Below are 20,850 nucleotides of genomic sequence, written 5' to 3' on the forward strand. Positions count from 1 at the left end.
TTTTCAAACTTTTATCTGCCATTCCTTGTCTGAGGCTCCAGAGCTACCAGACTTGAATATGTCAGCAGTGCTATATTTTATGCCTAAATAAATCCTGGATGGGAGGTAATTGGACTTAGATTCAGTGGTCACAAATTACAGTAATTTGGTAAAGTAAATAATAAAAGATATTGTATTGCCTGATATTAAGCCCACTACCACTACAGAGGCATGACACGGGAGTACATTTGCATCTTGTTTCCTGTTGCTGCAATGCTTTTTTTTTTTTTTCTCAGTTGCCTGCGAAAGCCCCTGTAGCCTATGTAGGGTTTTTTTGTAGTTTCCTCTGCTACCTGTCACTATGATATTTTAGTATCCCCTGATGACAAGACACCTTCTTAACTGCAATTTCTGGACATTTTCAGGAAGTTGTCAACATTTTGTCAAAAATCCTGTATGTCCTCCTGGAAAGTAGCATCAACTTCAGAAGCCTCAGGGTTCCCATCTGTGTTCCCGACTTTCCCTTATGTCGGGCTGTCTCTGGCTTTGAACTGTTCTTCCTGGGCTCCTTGTGCCTGGTTCCAGGCTGTAATAGCTTGCCCTATTTTAGCAAGAGGAGGGAAGCTGAACACGAGCCCAGAGACTGAAGGAAAAGCAGGGATGTGCCACAAGGCATTAACAGCATTGGTTACTGATCTTCCTTGACTTGCTGTGCTGCCATAGAGACCTCTTAGCTGCTCCCCAGAATGGACGACATGCCAGGGTATCCTCGAGTTAGGTTTTTAGGCCTTTCTCTGCAAAGCATCATAGGGCTAGCCGTTTTTGTAAGGGTTTAAACCACACTTAGAATATTTACTTTTTAAGAAAACTATTTCTTGGTTAAGGACTTTGTACCGTTCAGCTGTGCAGACGCATGAAGACACTTAGCCTAATCTGAAATCACAAAGACTAATTGTATCTATAGGTAGGTGTGAAAGAAGCCTGAAAGACTGGCTTAGAGATCATAAAGGCTCCCTTTGCACTCAGACCGGGTGCATCCCAAAGTAGTAAGTGGATGTTATTAAAAAAAGTGGTATTTTAAGCATCTGTGATGAACACAAGATTCTTATAAATGCTGTGAGTTCATAAATTTGTCTATTCAGCCTTGAGGAGGTGGGGTTTTTTTCAGATTGCGCAGGGTTTTGGTTATAACTGTCCATCTGCAGGTCCTGTTTTGAAAAATGAATGCTTCTATATCCTGTTTGTATTGCATCTTCCTGTTTAGGTTCTCTCCAAGCTTTGAATATATGCCATGTTTTAGACAGTGATGTTGCAGATTTAGTATCTCGTATAGATGGATCATATTTTATTTAAAAGATGACCACACAAAATTTTAAAAATGCTTGCTTGCCTAGTTTCTTTTAGCATTTGCTTGTTTGTTTTTTAAACAATGCTAGTTAATACATTTCAAAATACTGTATCTTTATTTTAACTCTGCTTACATATCTTAGATGGATTAAGGAAAAAAGTTTTGTTTCTCACTACTATAGAAAAAGAGGTAGGCTTCTAACATACCAGGTGATCGTGTGATAACAGCCTGGTACAGACAAATACACCATGTAATTTTACACCAGTAGGCTGATCAAAGGTAATCTGCAAGGTTCTCTCTAGGGCTTATTTCTCCCAGCTACGCTGGATTAAACTGTAGTTTACCTCGCCTGTGGGAGGGTTTTAACATTTTTTAAAAATCAAAATATTCTTCCCCCTTGTGAAAATACAGTCTTTGTCAGTAAGACACAGAGCTGGTCACCAAAATTCCTAGGTTGTAGTCTCCTCCTGCGATCACAGAAGGTCTTACCTTCCTTAGTGATTCCCTTTCTTTTTATTTTGATTCCCCCCGCACACGCACTTCCTTCTTTGGCCTGTTCTATTATGGTTCTGCTGTAGCTGCTGAGGTTTCTGAGAATAGATTCAATAATATATTCAGTCCACAAGGCACAAGGTAAGAGCCTTTTAGAGACGATGATGGTTCTGGGTTAATTTCAGTCTATGTGGTTGTTTTCTTTGCTTCCCTTGTGTTCTGTTTGGTTACAGCAGACAGCAAATCACTCTTTTACATTGGATAGTAATGTTTTTGAATATATAAAAGTTAATCCCTGAAAAGAAGCATTCAAGCAAAAACCAAATTCTGTATAACCTCAGTCTTTCCTTGGAAGAAGGGAGCAGTGTTTCCAGAAGATATGGGAAGTGCTGAGCGTACTCTGTCTGGGAAAGAAAATGATACTGTTACTGCACTAAATAACCTTTTCTCCTCCTGCAGTTTCTTAGCATCCTGGTCACAGTGACCTTGTGTGTTTGCAGAATCTTTGATTTGAATAGATTAAAAGCATTTGCTTACATGCCTGACTCAGGCTTTTGTTGACTATAGATAGCCTTGTCCTTCACTTGAATTCTTCCTGACTTCTGGTTGGAACGTAGTCGTTCTGTAGTGCTGTATGTATACTTCAAGTTATGAAGTAATACGAGTGATATCGCCAGTAAAAAATTATTAAGAAAATAATAAGCCAATGTAGAACTTGGTAGAACAGACTGCAAGGGCTTTTTCTAGAGCATTATAGAAGGCATTTAGCAGGAGTCAGCACACAAAGGTGCTTGTTGAAAATGTGCAATAGAGGAAGTTATAAACGTGTAGAAAAATGGCAGTAGAGCACTCTTCCACATAACCATGATGATGATGTGATCTTGAGTATCCTGAAATTGACTGTAGCTGTCCCAAAAGGTCTCATGTCTTCCAGTTGGCAGTTTATGAGTAGTCAATTCTTGGATGTGCGTGACTTTTTTCTTTTTTTAAGATCCCTTAGAATAAACAGGTGAAGAGGATGATCAGACCTATCCCAGAGGACTGCTTATTCAGGCTCTGCTTGGTTAATAAATTGGTGGCGGAGCCAATAATAACCAAACAGAAAAGGAGCTGCAGATCACAGTGTATCTTATGTACTTTTGATGATAAATTGGTACACAAAAGAGATTGATCTGAGGGGAACTGGTCACTGCTGGAAGGAGATCTCTCAGTTTCTCAAGTGTGTTTCCCCTGAGAGGGATCAGTTGGCTTTCTAGGTGGCATAGGTGGTATCCTTGTACTGTACATTGCAACAGGGTGTATATGGACCAAAATTCCCTAGGTGCTTTGCATACCATTGCAGTAATGCAAGAAGTACATGCTGTGGCCAGAGCGTATCTGCAGTTATTTTCTGCTTGAGCTACATTATTGAAGGCTTCAAAGTGGGTGAAAACAAATACCATGGCCTAGGTCTTTCCTTCTGTAACAAAAAGTAGTATGTAGTCTGGTTTTGCATTTCTGATGATGATGGGTATTATTATTTATTTTAAATTCTCCTCTCTGCAATTGCTGACAGCCATGAGAACAGCTGCAGTAATAGTTTTTATTCTGTACCACTGGTCTCATTGGCTGTGGACACTGTTAACTAAACAAAGGCATTTTAAAAACTGGATATAAAATGATTAATTCAAATGCTGAGAACCTGCTGAATAATTTGGGGTGCTGCTTGCTGGTCTGTTTGGTTTAGGCTGACATTCTCTGTTCTACTGCAGGGCCACCTGAGCAGAATTTTTAGCAGCTTCTTTCGCTTACAGTACGATAGACTGGATCCGATGTGCACATGGGACTTCCCGTGGATACTCCTACCAAGAAGTTTTCCCTTTCTCTGTATCCCTTGGCTTCCCAGATCAAGGGACTAGAACAAGGTCAGGGTGGAAGATGGGTGAGCAGCAGTTCTTCATGTTCCCATGGCAGCTCTCAGGTTCCCGCAGGTGACCTGGTATGGCCTGAGTTTTGCAAACTGTGGCTTATCATCAGGGTGCTACACAGGAAGTAACGCAGCATTAAATCAGGGAGAGGGAATAGTTGAGGAACTGGTCTGGGATTCAAAAGGTCCGAGCTAAAAGTTAGACATTGAACTTGTGATCCTTGTGAAATGTGTATTTCTTTGTGCCCCTGGGAAATTACTTACTCCCTGTCTTGGTTTCCCACTCCAAAAAATTGGGTCCATTTTGCTCCTATTTTCTGTTCTTTGTGTCTCTTCATGTAAGTTTTCCATGCCAGGAACTGTCTATTAGTATGTATAGGAACACTGACTAGTACAGCTAGTCCTGAACACAGCAGGGGCTTTTAAAAAACAGTTGTAACACAAATAATGAGTGATTCCTTCCATCAGAACAGGGCTGTTCACAACTGCGTGGGAAGAGATGGCAGCACTGCTGCCTCCAAGGAAAAGCTTGCTGTTGGATTGGAGGGGCTTGAGGGCACAGAGGGGAAGGGAAAGCTCTCTCCCCTGCTAAGTCCCGAATGAGAAGGATCTCTGGGGTTTGCAGCAGACTTCTGAGTTTTGTCTTTCAGTCCATCTGCGTCTTGTGTTGAAGTGGATGGTCCAAAGTTGGTTCAGCTAGGGAAGTCTCAGTAGAATTTTGAAGCAGTTTTTTCTGCTTTGCAAAGTGTAAAGCTCAGATATCTGGACTGCTTTTGCAAATGTAAAATTCCGTCTCAAAAATTTCAGAGGAAAAGATAATTTATAATTATTCTTGTTCTTACAGGAGAAAACTCAGCCTAGATATCTGCAGACTAAAAATAATGTCTTGCAACTTCATAGTGACTTTCACTGGACGCTCTCCAGATATTTTGCTAACATGAATTAATGAAATCCCAAAATATCCCTTGCAGCCTAGTGGGTTTTTTTATCCTTGTTTTACAGGTGAGTTAATAAATGGATGAAATTCTGGATGCCTCAAAGGCACTGGAAAAACAGCAGTAGGACCAGTATTTCACCTTTAAAGCTTAAAGTAAAGCAACTAATAATCAAATTTACAGTTATTCTGTATTTTCTGATGTCTTGTGGGGTTAGTTGCTTTTCAGTTGTTAAATGCTTCCTTCTTCCAACTTGTCAAGTAATGTAAATATCCCTTATTGCACCCAGATAATACAACAAGACAGCTAGATATTTTCTCTTTATTCCTATTTTGCGAGCAACTTATATTTGGTATGTCAGTTATCCTCAAGACTTCACCACCCAATCTAGTTTACACAACTCAGAAGCGTGGCTGCTTGCTCTTATCTAAATTCACCCCATAGGCAATGGCAGATAGGCACACAAATACAACAGTAAATAAGTTTCTGAGCAGGGCAGTTATCATGAGAATTGCTTAAGCATCAACCAGAAGCACCAAGACCAGTGAAAATGCTATCTCAGGCTGGCAAATGTGCCACGTTTGCTGCCCACAGCAGAGAATCTGCGGAGAGTTGGTGCAGCACCTTTGGGCTGCCAGAGAGGAAGAGTGGTAGGGAACGTGTGGGAGTGACGCAGAGAGAATCAAAGTGCCTCAGGGTATGAAGGGTGAGAAGGAGACAGTGTAACAACTTCTACAGACTTGTGAGCTTCCGAAAAACTGCCAATGCTGGAGTATGGAAGATAATTTTAGGTCCGTTAACAAAATTTCAAAAAGATACAGGGCTTCACACTGGTAGTTCAGAGGTAGGCTGACTTTAAAATAAACAGAAAAGCAGACGGATTGTTTTTTTCCCCTCAGACCAGAGTAGGCTTTTGTAACAAAATAAACTATGGTTTGATTACTTGCTGCTACTGTTGCAAAACTCTTTGATTTTTGGAAGGAGGTGAGTCTTAGATGCCCTTTTTACAGCCTTGCAATTGAAAATTTGGCTGCTGTTGCCTGGATCAGATCATTTAATTTGCTGAACAAAACTTTACAGCCACACTATTTCAAGTACATAACTACATGCACACAGACTTGACTGAGTTAAAGATATGAGAAACTTGTCAGGACGGCCAGTAAGTGATTGGAGCCATAAATATTTTGCCATCAGTCAGGAGAAGACAACCTGAATGTCTAGGTCAAATGCACAGTGCTCAGGGGATAGAAGATTAGGCCAAGTATTATAAAGACTTTCAATGCAATCTTTCCAGATTCTTGAGAACCTGTGATCAGTTTGTTTTGTGATAAAGATTAAAAGATGAGGGCTGTTTAGTGCATGTGTGTGTGTGTTTGGAGGAGGTTGTTTTTGTTTGATTATTTTTTTGTGATATGTGGGAAGTACAAAAGACTTTCTTAGAACACTGACTCCCTTGGAAGTGTGCGTAAGGCCATTGATACTGACTCCATATTTGTACATTACATTGCTGCAGCTCATGTGGAACACAAAGAAAGAGAAAATGTGTCACTCTGTCAACAAGAGACTTCTGTTCTGGATTGGTTTGTGAAATGTAAGCTGGAGGAAACCTGTTGCATTCTCTATAACACTGACCTGGTTTTGTATTTAGAAATTTTCTGAAGTACCTTTCAACAGGCAGGCCCCAGGTTTCAGGGCAAAATGTGCTCTTCCCCAGTTAAAGACTTTACAGTGGCAACAGCACCATCTTATATAGATTTTTCTCTCTGTAATATGGACAGAAGGCTTAGCTCTGCATTTAGGGATGATTAAATGGACCTCGAATTGATGCAGGAGTAGAAAATTGTTGTGTTCTGCAGCAGCTGATGTTGAACGCAAGGTGGCTCATCACATGAAACTAGGGAACATAAACCAGGTCAGAGCTGAGGTAACTAGTGGGGAAGCACACACATCAAAATTGGTTGGCTAGAGTTTGGAAGGAGTATGGGCTGCAAAGAAAACATGCTAAGCAAGCTGAGGCAAGCTAGCCCTTGTGGTCTCATGCACAAGATCATCTGTGACCAGAGATTTAATTTTGCCAGTTAAGCCTTTGTCTTTGGATGGGAACTTCTGTGAAGGATATATCAGACTGATCAGCTGAGGTGGTTCCCACAGTAACAATAATATTAAGGTGTTTCTTAGCTTGAATAAGCATTACAGGAGATGTTTCTCTACTGTTGTATTCTGCATGACGGAGACTGTGCTGCTTTTATTATTTTACCTCTTGCTGATGGCTTGTGTAGGAATGAGTATTTTGTACAGCTCCCTGCTGCAGCCAGCAGTGTGTGATATGACTGGTGCTAAAATCCCCTGAAAATAAAAGCCAGCTGAAGAGCTGTGATGATGGGAAGAGAAGAGAGAGGCACTTATCCTGCCTACCTTACATAGCTGTTGTACTGCAAAAGTGTTTGTTTTTTTTTTTCCTGAAAGGGCTTATAACCCTCCGCTTACTACACAGGAAGCTCAGGTGCCTCACTTGGACGAGGCAGTCAGCTTTCTGATTGCTAAAGTTCAGCCAGACAAATTCCATGGTGAGTGGTGGAATTTTCATTACTTTGTTCACAGTAAATGTGCCATTCTGTTCTCTTGACAAGGGCGTAGCTGGTCCTTAAAAGGAGAAAGGCACTTGCTTGTTTGCCTGAGGCTAGCTACTGCCTTCTGGATCAGTTGGCACCCTTGAGAGGAAAGAGGGGCCATCTCTTTCATGACAGCAGCAGAGTGTGGAGAACTGCAGAAGAAAAAAGCTTCATGAGTGCAGGGTGGGGAAAGCAGAGGTGGGGAGACCAAGTCAACATAAAGCCTTCAGAAAGAGTGATGAATGAGGAATGCCAAGAAGAGCAAGGAGCGGACACGCAGGCAGGGCTCGGATAGAGAAGGAAAACAAGGTGTTTTACTGGGGGCTTAGAGGGGACTGTGCAGAGTTTGTTGCAGCCCAAGAAGTCCTGTGAATACTGCTGGCCTGAAAGCAAAGCTAAAAGAATGAACCTGCCCTGGGAGCACGCTGTGGGTAGGAAAGGGTTTGATCACAAACTCTCTTATTTTTATTCTGCTTCACTCAAGAGGACCAGTAATGAATTTTCAAGGTTCCCTGTTCTACTTGAACATGAACTAGAACAAAAGTTTTAGACTGTAAAAGTTCCTTTGTGTGTTTTGGTCCATTCAGAGTTTGTGTTGTTTCCCACTTAGGAGGGAGGGAATGGTTGCTGCGCAGTCAGTGGTCGCCTCTTTGGCTTTTCCTTGAATGCCGTTTAAACAACAATGAAGCATGCAGAAGAGCATGCATGTTTAAGAGCAGTGGCCTTTCGGCCTATCTAGATACCCAATTAAGTATTCAGGGCAGATGCTTTAAAAAACCTGGCCAAATTTTCTGGAAATCTGCAGTTTTGGCTGGAATACATGTTACTGTTCTACATAACTTCCCATCCAGCCCATGAAAAAACAGTCATTTGAAGGAAAAGCAGTTAATGAGCTTTGCTCATGAATATGTTTATGATTTTTCAGTCTGATTTTGACATATTACTGGCATTGGTGACATTTTTGTTTCCCTTCACTTGTATAGAAATAGAAACATTTTAGAATGTGCTAAGTTCTTCATACAGGCAGTGTTGCACTGGGCACAGTTACATGATACAGAGAAGCATGAAATATATGCATCTGTATCTTGTGTAGGGTAAGGATCTTCAAAGAGCTAGCTGTAGATCAAAGCCCGGCCTGTAAGATGTGATCAAATAGCCTGCTGAATAAGACCAAAGAGGACGAAGCCTTTTGGTACAGCAGCCCTGGTTTGTTTTGCCGCAGACAGTGTATTCTTTGTGTGAGGTGCGAATTCGTGGATCCCCATTTACACACGTACATGAAGTTCCAGCGCACACATGTTACTCTCCTCTCATGCATATGGTAGAGCTGTAGCTGCTCTTAACTCCTCCACCATCCCACTCTCAACTCCTTTCAAAAAGTTTTTGAAAACCAGTACACAAAACACATACTTGGGAAATTAGACTCAGCAGAAAGCTTAGACAAAATAAGTTTAAAAGGGGATGGAGGGGTGTGGGGGAACCAACCCAAACCCCACTATTATATTTGTATCTCCCTGTTGTTGCAAATGAGGCCCTATCAATAAAATGCTTAGCAAACATCCTGTCGTGGAGCAGAAGAGTGTATATTAATATGTGCTATGAGGAATAAGTTCTGTAAGGAACTCTCTTCCTCATTCCTGAAACGTTCCCAAGATTTCCAGCCATACATACACAAGGACACCTACATATGATCTGTACAGCTCTTTGTATCTCCATCAGGCCTTGTTCCCCGAGGGTTCCTCAGTGGCGTAGTAAGAAAGTGATGGAATAGTAAAACTTTGGAATTGACAATTGTTGGCCTTTTTTGGCTATGTGAATATAAGCAGAGACTGCTTTACCTCTGGTTCTGTTTGTTAACTGATGGCAAGAAAGCCTTATTTAGATTCTTATTAATCAGGTGCTAACAATGCAAAGCGCTGGAGGACCTACCTTTGTGTACTTCTGATCTAATGCAATCCCAGGCAGAACAGAATGAATCCCTTTTTCTGCAAGATGGCTGATGAGTTTCCGGAGGGCAGGAGAATGCATAGCAACCTGCATTGAAAAATTGAAGGAAGAACAGGAGATTGTGTACTGCAACAGTAGGAGCTTTTGCCAACGTTAGTGAGAGAGAGTGAGTCCGAGAGAAGAAACATGAGGTCTTCTGTTATGAAGTTGTGAAGTAGAAATGAGAGCTTAGGATGAATGATAAGTCAGGATGCCATAGCTGCTTTTAAAGAAAGAAAGGGAGAAAACAAAACAAAAAAAAAAAAAAAAAAGGGTTTGGTGAGGAAGATGCGTCAAGGGAAAACTTGGGAAAGTTTCATAAGAAGCAGCATTTTTGGACCTGTTGGAGGATGGAACAGTTTGAGCAAAAGAGTTTGATGGATAGGAAATAAACAGAATATGAACTAACCAAGCTTTTGCTTTTTAGATCTGAACCGTTTCTTGCTAAAGTGTTTCCAAAGGTTTCATAGCCACGATAATTTTTTCTGATATGCCCAAACTTTCCTTAAAATAATTGAAAGCCTAGTGCTATTGTCGGCTTCCTGAAAGCTAACGGTTACTGGAATCAACAGTTGTTTCAAGGAAGGCTTGATTAAAGTGTCACATAGCTATAGTTAACTGGCATGTGACTTTTGTTTCTCCAGCAGACTTTCTTATCGCAAGCCTTTAATGAGGACCATGTAGAGGAGGGGTTTTTTTTCTTCTTGGGGCTTTTTTTTTTTTTTTTAAGTGAAACTCTTGAACTTTCCTCTGAAGCAAAATTTGTTTGATGTTGAGTGTATCTTATTCAAATATCCTTGACATCCATATCCAAAGATCCTGTATAACCTGTGACATACACAGAGTAACAATGGGGAACTGAAACTTCTCCTCGAACATGTTTTGGGTTAGACACACTCCAAGCATTAAAGCAGTTTGTCCTCCAGGTGGGTAAGAGATCACCATAGGTAATGCATCTAGGTTACTAGGTAACAGATTGCCATAGTTGTTGTTATTACAGGAAAATATCTAGGACTTGCTGGGCTAAGAGGAGATCTCGCCCTTAAAGTCCAATTGTCGTAGTTTAGTAATGAGACACGACAAGTGGGTGAAGCTGGAAAGTGGCTAAAGGGTGTTGTCAGATAATGCTCTTGTGAGGTCTTTTGGGACTAGGTTAAAACATTCACTGCCATCCCAGAAGAGAGCGTGCATCATGCGAGTGGTTCTCATCTGTACCTGTGCAAAGTTTTCCAGGTCAGCCAAGGGCCACTACTGAAGTCACTTTGAACCCATTTGACACTGAAAGTTAAGAAATGCTTGGACAATCCAGTCTGGTGACTCAGCTGTGGGGGCAGTAACCTCCAGCTGTGACACCGAAACAAACACCTGGGAGTGGCACAGTGAAACTGCGCTGACCACTTCCGAAGTGATTATACCCTAATGTACCCAGTGCCTTTTCAGAAAGGGGCCAATGTAGGCTCTGTTGGCAAGGAAGAATGCTTTTTTTTTTTGTTCAGTAGCTGTAGTGTGAGCTTGTCATCGGCCTGTCCCCTCACAGGCAGCAGTGTTCAGGAGGCACTCATGGAAGAACGTCCAAAGGAGGGAAAACTGGGTTAATGCCATCATCACTGAATTTTGAAAGGAGGCACACTGTGCATGAGGTGGGCTTGGAGAAGAGCTCCAGGGTGTTGGGAAGAGAGGCCAACAAGGTGTAGCACAGTTGGCATAGGAAAGGGGTTAAAAGGCAGCACTGCAAGGTGCCAGTGCAGAGAAGTACAGCAGGACTGCATTATGCCTTGAAAGAAAGAGCATGGTGGAGGGGAGAGCCAATGAAGGCAGTCCTTTGCAGTATAAGATGGGAGATATACCATAGTAAAGAGGTAGGGGAGGAATGCTATCTCAGGACCTGAGTGGTATGTGCTGTAGTAAGAGAAACACTCCGAGAGGCCAAGGAGGTGTTTGGCATTGTAGATGAAGAGTATTGTAATGTCAACTTCAAAGAACAGAGAAAGATGTAGAGAGAGAGAGTCTGGACTGATCCTCAGAGGGGATCAGATGTTGACACTGGTCATGGTGTCAGGGAAGCACCACAGAGGAGAAGACCAAGAGGCTGTTTAGTAGCTGGGCTTCGCAAACGTCAGGTTCTGAGGCAAAATAGTCCAGTGTTACGGGAGGCAGTCTGCAAGCTGGTGCACTTGTGTCTGCTCACTAAGGACAGCACATTCTGTGCTTGAGAGCTGCAAAGGTGTTAACGTGAGCTAATTGTATTCATATAAGTGCCAGGCAGGTGTACGTGTAACATGAAGGATCCTGCATTTCACCTGAGGTGGCTTGATTGGCACAATTTCAAGCAGTTAGTTCTCACAATCTTCATCATGGGTTTTCAGCTGTTGTGTATGTATGTAGTGCAAGCTGGAATTTCCCTCTTCATTTTCTTTTATACTGTACCCCACACATATTGATAGCACAATAATGTTTTACTTTATAAGATTCTATTGCGTCCACGATATAAAGGAACAGTGTGTTTCACAAAGGTCTTCTGGTTTTCTTTTGTTCAACAGGAAATAGCCCGTCATCTCCGACCTGGAACGCTGCGTGCTGTCTTTGGCAAGAACAAGATTCAGAATGCTGTCCACTGCACAGACCTACCTGAAGATGGACTTTTGGAGGTAAGACCTGCTAGACAAACATGTGCTTTTATATCATAGGAAGTTTTAAAGTGAAAAGCTGTACTTGACACTGTTTTAAGCTGTTGAAGTGTTTTATATGTGGAGTAGCTGTGTTGGGAGACCAGCAATCAACTAGAAACAAAAGCAAAGAGTTTGTTAAGGGCATTTAACTAGGTTAATTCTGGTACTGTAAAAAATTCATCCATGCAGTTTTCTTGAGTGAATATAGTACAATGAAGTATTTAATGAAATGAAAGTCAAGAGTCTTCTCTTTGGCTGAATGTGTCCTTGGGACTGGATATCAGCACCTAACAGTGCTTCTGCAGGGACACCTTCTTAGCCCTTTCTTGGATGACCACCATGACTCCTGATCTGGATTGTCTCTACAGTGAGCTTGTCTGGGGCTTGAAATGTTACAGGCACTAGGGATTCAAATTCTCCGGACAGGGTCCAGGTTTATTTGTGGACAGTCATAATTATGCACATCAGTTGGTATTTCCTGAGTTTTATATTAACTTACTAATTATTATCTGATTTTGACTTTGTATGCTTTCATTAAAGCCCAATAAAATGGGAAAATGTTAAATTAAGGGAGTTTATGAAGACAGAAGTACTCACTATGAAAACCAGAAGCAGCTCGCTCACTTAATTCCATGCCTCAAAACTAAGGTCTGTACAAGGGGGTTGAAGCGGTGTGTAAGCGTATCTTGGATGGATCTCTGCATCAATGCAGATGTTTTTCTAGCGCATGCATAGCTTCTGGTTTTACTGTCTACGTGTATTTGTGAGTGTTTTGCTGTCTGACTATAGCAGTATGATGGAGCAGCAAGAGTTTTCCTAGCTTGGATAATTTTACACTGCCAAAATGGTGTTTTCATTGAGGGGAGAGGAAGAGCTAACTGCGTCACCATCTCCCTTCATGAAATAAAATCAGATCTGTGGGTTGAAGTGCTCTTTGCCAGGAAATGGCATCTAGTTTAAGGAATAGACTAGTGAAATTCAGCACTGAGAATGGCAGGCAGTATCAACAAAGTTGCAGCTTTTTAAACCATTTCCAAGCTGTCATTAAAAGTTGACAACTTCTAGTTTCTGCCCAAAGGGGCTGGATTTAAACAAGCAAACAGGTATTTGTCACCACATGCCTAAAATCCCTCAGTCATGGCTTTTCAACGGCAGCAGGAAAAAAGGTATAGCCTGCAAGGGAAAAACGAAAGTCTCACGAACACTCACAGAGCATTTTAGTACTTCAGCAGAATTCTCTCTCTCTCTCTCGTGTCCACAGTCTGTCTCCTTTATGCTGGTGCAAAGCAGGTAGAACCCCATTTTTCTGGTTGTTTAAATTGAGTTTACAGCTGCTATATGTGAGGTGGGTGGGACAAAGCTGTTGAATTGCTTCACCAAAACAAAAATTGAGGCTGGAGTTCTTTCTCAAGGTCTCCACTATGTGTGTTTGTCCTTTGAATCCCACAGCTGAATCATAAGCTAAGTTCTTGATCTAGTATTACTCTGACTACACGCTTTGCAGTTCCCATTGCAGACTGGTTGTTTTAACGGTCATTTATTGATTGTATGTTTTTGGGAGAGGGGTCTAAAATATTTTTTTACTGTAGGCATAGTTGTACACAGAATGTGGCTCTTCATCTGTCTGTAGTTTCTTCTATAACGGCCCAGGTTAAGCCAGCAGTTGTAAAGGACATTGGTCAATGTTCTTTAATGAGTAAGTAAAGCAGTGAACGTTTCATTCTGATTGTTTGGCAAATGAGCATTGTAGTGTAAACTATAGAAGCCTTTTTACTGCTAGCACTTTAATTCTTGGAGTATCTTTAGATTTTGTTCTATAAGAAATGTAGTTGCCTGAAAACTTAGGTAAGCAAAATAAAAAATAACCTGAATTTGCTTATGTGCAAGGGCTTGTCACAACTGACGAAAAAGAAATGACACAGTATACACAGAGATCATCCTTGGGAAATACTTTTTTCTCAGTGGGCTTTTCTGTGAGAGGAGCTCAAATCCGGTCACAGAGGTCTCAATTGCTGGCAGGCAGAAACCAGACTTTTCTCCCCTCTCAGCCCCAATAGCTGTAACAGTGCTGTATGTGCTGGGCTAGAGCAGGGTGACTGTCTGGCATGCAAGACAACCATAGAAGGAAACTGAGCCAGACTAACATTTTTTAGTAGTATGCTGTTCAGTAAATGGTAGTGAATGTTTTAATTCTTTAATGGATAACTGAATATTTTAATCTACTGAGTTTTACAGAGCCATTATTCTCGGCCTCGGAGGAGGTGAATTCAGAGATAGGTGAGGCACTTGTCATTGAGGAGAATGACCTTGGCTATGTTGGCGCAGTGGAACTTGCCTCTTTTGATATGGAGTTAGTGTGTGTTCGTTATGCCCATGTTCTGGTAGGAGATGTTGCTGAGATGTTAATGCTGCTGTTGCTATAAAAGCTTTACAGTATCATTGTAGGACAACCGATTAGTAGAGGAGGGGTCTGGAGTAAATGTCAGAGAGAAATCTGACCTACTAGATTTATACTACAAAGATAAAGGATCCTTTTTAAAACCCCAAATAAAATTAATTCATCCCTAGCAGTCTCTTTCCTTTCTTCAGATGGCATTGTTTTTTGTATAGTGTTAACACTCTGCTGCAGTTACTACCTAGTATAGCTCCAAAAACCAGCCTATATGCAAATTCTAGCACTCCTGTTTTGCTGATGAAAGGTAAGTTTGGCAATCTGAATTCAGGCACAAGAGCTAGGAACTCCAGAGTTTCATTTCTAACTCTGGTGCTGATTTTATCTGAGCTTGGCTAAGCCACTTTTCAAATTTTTGCATGAAAGTGTGTGGCTCTGAAATTCTGTATGGAGATGTTCTGATTTATATTGCTCTTCTCCAAAATAAAATACTAAATGCAACAAAAGTTAGAAAGCAAACTGCAGAATCATTATTACAAATAATGACACAATATTTCTAACACTTTCTTTTTCCCCCCAATTCCCACTACGTATATGTTGGCAGTGTTTTTCAGGGGTGGGTTGGTTGGTTGGTTTTGGTGTTTTGTAGGAGGTTTTTTTGTTTGGTTTGGTGTGTGTTTGTTTGTTTGTCTCCACCCTTCTCTGCAGTTTTCATCACCTGCAGTTTAAGATCTAACTGAAAGTTGAAAAGTGTTTGCGATGGCAGCTGCTGCCTGATTGTCCACAAATGGAGACTTCTTAGAGGAGATGAGATAGGTGATTGAGGGCTAGATCAAACGCTTGCTGAAGTTAATAGCCAAACTCTAGGTGACTTTGGTGGTTCATACTTAGTTGACAGCCACTCAGAAGGGCAAGGTAGTGACCTTTCACTCAAAAATCATGACCAAGTAGTACTCGGGGAAAGGAGAGAGAACAATGCTGTCTCAGGAACAGCAAGGACTAATTAACTAAGTAAGGGTCAGCTTGTGCACCTAGTTTTAGAACATTATATTTAATTAATGTAGTACAGCAGTTTTTAAATTTTTTTTTGTCAGACCTCTTTTCCGTGGACCTGGAAAAAGGAAAGTTCACTTTTAATCTTAAAAAACCCTCAAACAAACAAACAAACAAACCCCAAAAGCAAATACCAGCACTTGCTCCCACCAGTTTGACCCTTAACTCCTGTCTTTGTTCTACAAACTACTTCACGTTTTAGGCAGTGACTAAAGCATACCAGAATTAATGAATAACTCACTTTGGCTCAAGAGAGGAGGGGAGATGCAGTTGAGCCTAAAACGCAACTGGTCTCGATGGAAAAATCAGTGTATTTGCAGTTGTAAAGCTGTAACTGCTTCTTTTATTCCTAGTTTAGTGATACAGGAGAAGGGTGAATATTGCCCTGAGAAGCATCTTGGATGATCTCTTTGACTTACTGGGTCAGGCACTTACTTATTCACTTCATAGACTTGTGTGTCCTCATATCAGTACAAAATGTATTTTCACAAGTGACAATGGATAGACACGAATAGCTCAGAACGGTCCGTTTTCTCAGCCTTGTCATCAGTTTCCTATTTTAATGGGGAGAGGAAAGAAAGGAGGAAAGAGAGAAGGGAGTCTGATAGCAATGGAGTATTTATGAGATGATGGGGTTTCATGAGCGAAGGCTAAACCAGCAGTTTCTTAATTTTTCTGATCAACTGATGTTGCTTAGGACATTCATTCAGAGCAGGCATTTGCATTTGTTTCCCACATCCAAAGCAGGTACTGCTCTACCTCTTGTCATTTTTTTTTCTATTTTATATAAAGCAGGTACTATTTGGAGCAAGCAAACAATTACAGTACTCACCTGCATTCACATTCCTTCTGAGTCAGGTAGAGCAAGGACTGGAACATGCATGTTTTGTATGCCAAGTAAGTGCTCTATTTAAACAGACTAGAGACGGTTTTGCGTTTGTGTCTTTCATGTACACATGATGAAAGATGATTCTGTTTCTCAACTCACCTGAGGAACATTTCTGATAAATATCTTGTTGAAATAGAAGCTTGCAAACCATTGGATCTGATGAATCATCATTCTCTAGACAAAACAAGTTTCCTTGAAGTTAGTCATTCCTGGACTAGTTTTAATCGAAGTACTTGATACAAGGTGTTGTGGCTACCAGACTTCATGGTTTATGTGCCTCCTTAAAGAAGTGAAGGCAAATTAAAAATCAGTCAGTGAAGGCCTTGTTCACATCACTGGAAGTACAGTGAGTAAAACTTTCCACAGGAGGTGGTGCTGTACACACACCTCAGTTCATTGGGTCTCAAGTGGCTGAGTACCTTTCAGATTATGCAGGAATCCACATAATCTGCAACCATTAAAAAACTGGTAGCCTAGACCTGCAGTTATAACAAAGCCAGTATTTCTGGGTTTTGGCACGCTCTGCCTGTAAATTGTTGCTCATACTGTGCAGTTCAAGGTTTGGGGTTTTTTTTGTGAGCAGTTCCATAAGGGCATTTGTACTGCAGCAAAACACTCGGGTTGATAGACTGCATGCGTCTGGGGTAATCTGAAAGGTCTCTCCGTTGGGGTGCAAGCTGCTGTGTCTGAGCCATCCACGCTAGCTTTGTGTTCCTATGCCATCGTGTTTGGGCAGTCAGTCTCATGGGGTTTCTTTGGATAATTAAAAAATGCTTGATAGTCATACACGTATATGTGTGTGTGTGTGTACTTATACTTAGAGGGAGAAGATGCTGCCCTCAGTAAGATATGCATGAAAAAGGATTTACTGTGGGATGGGTAAAATTTGAGTTCTGGGTGAAATAACCTTCTCCCTGTTGCTGAGGAAGATGCTGTTATTAGGTGACTAATTCTTCTTGTAGTGGACAATAACGTGGCAATTGCTGCAGGAGCGTGCTTACATGTGCCTTTGCATGTCTGGTAAGCTATGTGTGAAACTGCGGAGGAGGGTGGGCTGTTAAGTCAGTTTTCTTGGGAGTGGAGGATGTGCCAACTGCCTTCTCAGTCTTGCGTCCCCATGGGCGCTCTTTCGACTGACTCCTCAGGGTGCTGCGTGCATGCCTCCGCATGGCTGCCGGGTGCCGTCAGGCTCCACCTTGGGGATTGGGACTGTGGAGGGAGATGTGTCAGTTTTCAGTGTTGCGGGCAGCTTTCCAGCCAGGCAGTAGCAAGTACCTCCTCGAGTATCGTTTGCTGGCCTTCTCCCTTGCCTCAAAGCTATTTGTAGCATCCACAGACATGAAAATAACCTATTGAAGGGGGATGATTTTGCTGTTATCAAAGAAGAGTGTGTTTTGTTTGTCTTCTGAGAGCTGTCATGATGGTTGTTTTTTTCCCTATTACTTCTTTGAATTTCAGCTGTGCAGTGGTGTTCGAGAGCGAGGCTGGGGACTGGCAGGCTGTGCAACGTACTGCTGGAAGCTCTTCTTTCCCTTGCTCAGCCTCACACCAGTGAGACTGGCTTACTGCTTCTAAGGCATTTAAGCAAACGAGTAATATCATCTAGCTGTACAGATCAGCTATGGCAGTCTGATGGATGGAGACTCGCACAAGTTCTGGCACTGGAAGTTCAGCTGGCTGGATCCAGCCTTGGGGAGATGGGAGGTGATATCGTACAATAAGTGGTGACAGGACGGGCCAGTTCAGCAGATGTGTTTCGTCCAGACAGGTGCTGTGGGCGATGAAAACCAGCATCGTTTTCCTCAGACTTGATGTTAACTAAATGCTCTGACGAGTGTTAAGAGCTGTGGTGCTCCTGGGCTTTTGGTGCAGCATGTCTTCCACCTGCTAGAAGCCAGCTGTCCTTGGTCTGGCATTCCAGCTAGTGCCAGGAGAAGCACGCCTTGTGCCTCCTTCCCCATTGCCTTTATTCAGGGAAGCTGGGGGGAGGGTAGTGTTTTAGCAAGCTGTTCAGAGTGGACAGGGGGGCGCTTGCCTTGCAGCGGAGGGACACAACAAATGCTTCCCATGACCATTTCTGTAAGAACAGAGTACTGTTACAGAAGCGCTCTGCTGGCTGCCAACTTGCGTTTTTCTGTTTGCTGCTTCCTTGCCTGCTCACTGCCATTGTCTTGACACATGGGCGTGCTGCAAGGTGCTTGCTATCATCCACCCTGGAAATGCCTTCGTACCAGTAGTGAGCTGATCCGTGGGTTGAGGTTACAGTGCAACAGTTTAGGATGGAAGGCATCAGAGGGATGCAGCTCTGTTAAACTAATCTTTTTGGTGCATCAAGGTATAGTCCAAGCAATTTAATAAAGCATGTCAATGAGTAACTCTCAGAAGCGTCAATGTGCTTAGTGTGGAATTTGTGTATGTCACACTCGGAACAAAGGTCTCCTGCATTGCTTGTTACCGATTAACTTGTCTGGTATTATGCAAGCTGCCTCTACCAGCTGAGAACTAACTCTCCCCATTCACAGGGCAGCGCAGCTTGTAAAACATTACACAGCAGAAGTGCATAGCATGGCAATGAACCTTTCACTGAGGGCATTTCAGCTGTACAGCGTTTCCCTCAGGAGTCTTTAAAATATTAATAAAGAAGCCATTGTTTCACTCAGTCATACGGCAATTTTGCAATGAAGTCTTTTATTAGGGGCCCATACTGAGCTGCATAATCCAGGGTAAGATGCTTTTAATCATCTCCAGTGAAAAGAAATAAAAAATTGGAGGGTTTGGGTGAGGTTGGTTTTTGGCGGTTTTTCTTGCAAGTTTTCATCTAAGCAGTAGCTATTTTTGTCTGTCAGTTGAAAATTTCAGTCTCTCCTGGTACAAAATGATCTGTCAGATAATGGTTATTATGATTCAAGTGCTTCTCCATTTTAACTTTCTAAGACTTTTTATCCAACAGCTGTGGGAACAGGTTGGAAAGAATCTGGAGTGTAGGAAAACTTCATCTTATTTGGTGGTGTTTTTGCATATCAGAGGATGTTAGCCAGCACTGGAATTCTGTCTCACAATGTTTCCTGATGCTGTATATATACTTGTACAGAGAATTAAGTAATCTTTTTGCCTAGGCCTGTCTGAAGAGAAATTAAAATTAAAAACAGCAGTAATAGAGGGATGGATTTTGAACACATGTTGGTGATTTCTCTTCTTGAAAAAAAATAAATTATGGTGGTATTAGGTCACTTGCAGCCTAATTTTGAACATAGGTTGTATAATTATTATACTTGTGGGCCAGACAGGCAAACTAAACTAGAAACTTGTTTAAACAGAGTTGGGAAATAGTTCAGCTCTTGTGCTTCCACTTCTGGGTAAGATCTGAGGTCCAGTTGCCCCTTGTTCTGCCAAGTCTGAGGTTTATAAGTGCCAGAGAGAAGTTAACGAGTGTGAACCAAGCAGCTCCCAAAGCTCTTTAAGTTTCACCTGATCCTGAAGGTAACCTACGTGATAAACAGGGCTTGGCTTTTGGCACGTGTTCGTGTTGCGCTGAGCAAGGTAATTTTGTGGCGGGGAGGTCAAGGCAGAGAGAAGGCGTGACACTTCTTGATAATTCATCTGAGGCCCAGTTTGTGTCTTTCAGGCCGCTGCCTTCTTTCCCTTGGCATGTTCTCATTTTGAACCAAAAAGCCCAGGTCCTCTTCCTCCAGATGAAGCACAGCAACAATTTAGCTGCAACTCAGCTGCATGATGGGCAGACTACAGCAAAGAAGAGAAAGCCCAGGGGAATAGCTTATACAGCAAAAGCAGTAAGGGGACACTGTAGTTACATGATCACGTAGAAGCTCAGAATCTCCTTTCATTTCTTGAGCAAGGGGTCCTGCACCTTTTTGGGCGGTAAGAGGAGTGTTGTCCTGTAGCACACACTGCTGTGTGATGCAAATATAGAATCATAGAATCATTAAGGTTGGAAAAGACCTCTAAGATCATCGAGTCCAACCGTCAACCCAACACCACCATGCCCACTAAACCATGTCCCTAAGCGCCTCATCTACACATCTTTTAAATACCTCCAGGGACGGTGACTCAACCACTTCCCTGGGCAGCCTGTTCCAATGCTTCATAACCCTTTCGGCAAAGAAATTTTTCCTAATATCCAATCTAAACCTCCCCTGGCGCAACTTGAGGCCGCTTCCTCTCGTCCTATCACTTGTTACCTGGGAGAAGGGACTGACACCCACCTCGCCACAACCTCCTTTCGGGTAGTTGTAGAGAGCGACAAGGTCTCCCCTGAGCCTCCTTTTCTCCAGGCTAAACAACCCCAGGTCCCTCAGCCAATCCTCATAAGACTTGTGCTCCAGACCCCTCACCAGCTTCGTTGCCCTTCTCTGGACACGCTCCAGCACCTCGACATCCTTCTTGTAGTGAGGGGCCCAAAACTGAACACAGTATTCAAGGTGCGGCCTCACCAGTGCCGAGTACAGGGGCACGATCACTTCCCTACTCCTGCTGGCCACACGACTTCTGATACAGGCCAGGATGCCATTGGCCTTCTTAGCCGCCTGGGCACACTGCCGGCTCATGTTCAGCCGGCTGTCGACCAACAC

At 42.4% G+C, this 20,850-nt stretch overlaps 1 protein-coding gene across 1 annotated transcript in view; it reads left to right on the forward strand.

Moving 5' to 3' along the window:
• NME7 (NME/NM23 family member 7) overlaps nt 1-20,850 on the forward strand; it is a 74,451-nt gene that overhangs the window by 44,507 nt on the left and 9,094 nt on the right. Inside the window, exon 11 of the mRNA XM_009330587.1 lies at nt 11,799-11,906. Within this exon, the coding sequence (XP_009328862.1) occupies nt 11,799-11,906 (108 nt within the window). The remainder of the gene's footprint in view (nt 1-11,798; nt 11,907-20,850) is intronic.

The sequence above is a fragment of the Pygoscelis adeliae genome, unplaced genomic scaffold (genome assembly GCF_000699105.1).
Source record: "Pygoscelis adeliae isolate BGI_AS28 unplaced genomic scaffold, ASM69910v1 Scaffold120, whole genome shotgun sequence".
Lineage (NCBI taxonomy): Eukaryota > Metazoa > Chordata > Aves > Sphenisciformes > Spheniscidae > Pygoscelis > Pygoscelis adeliae.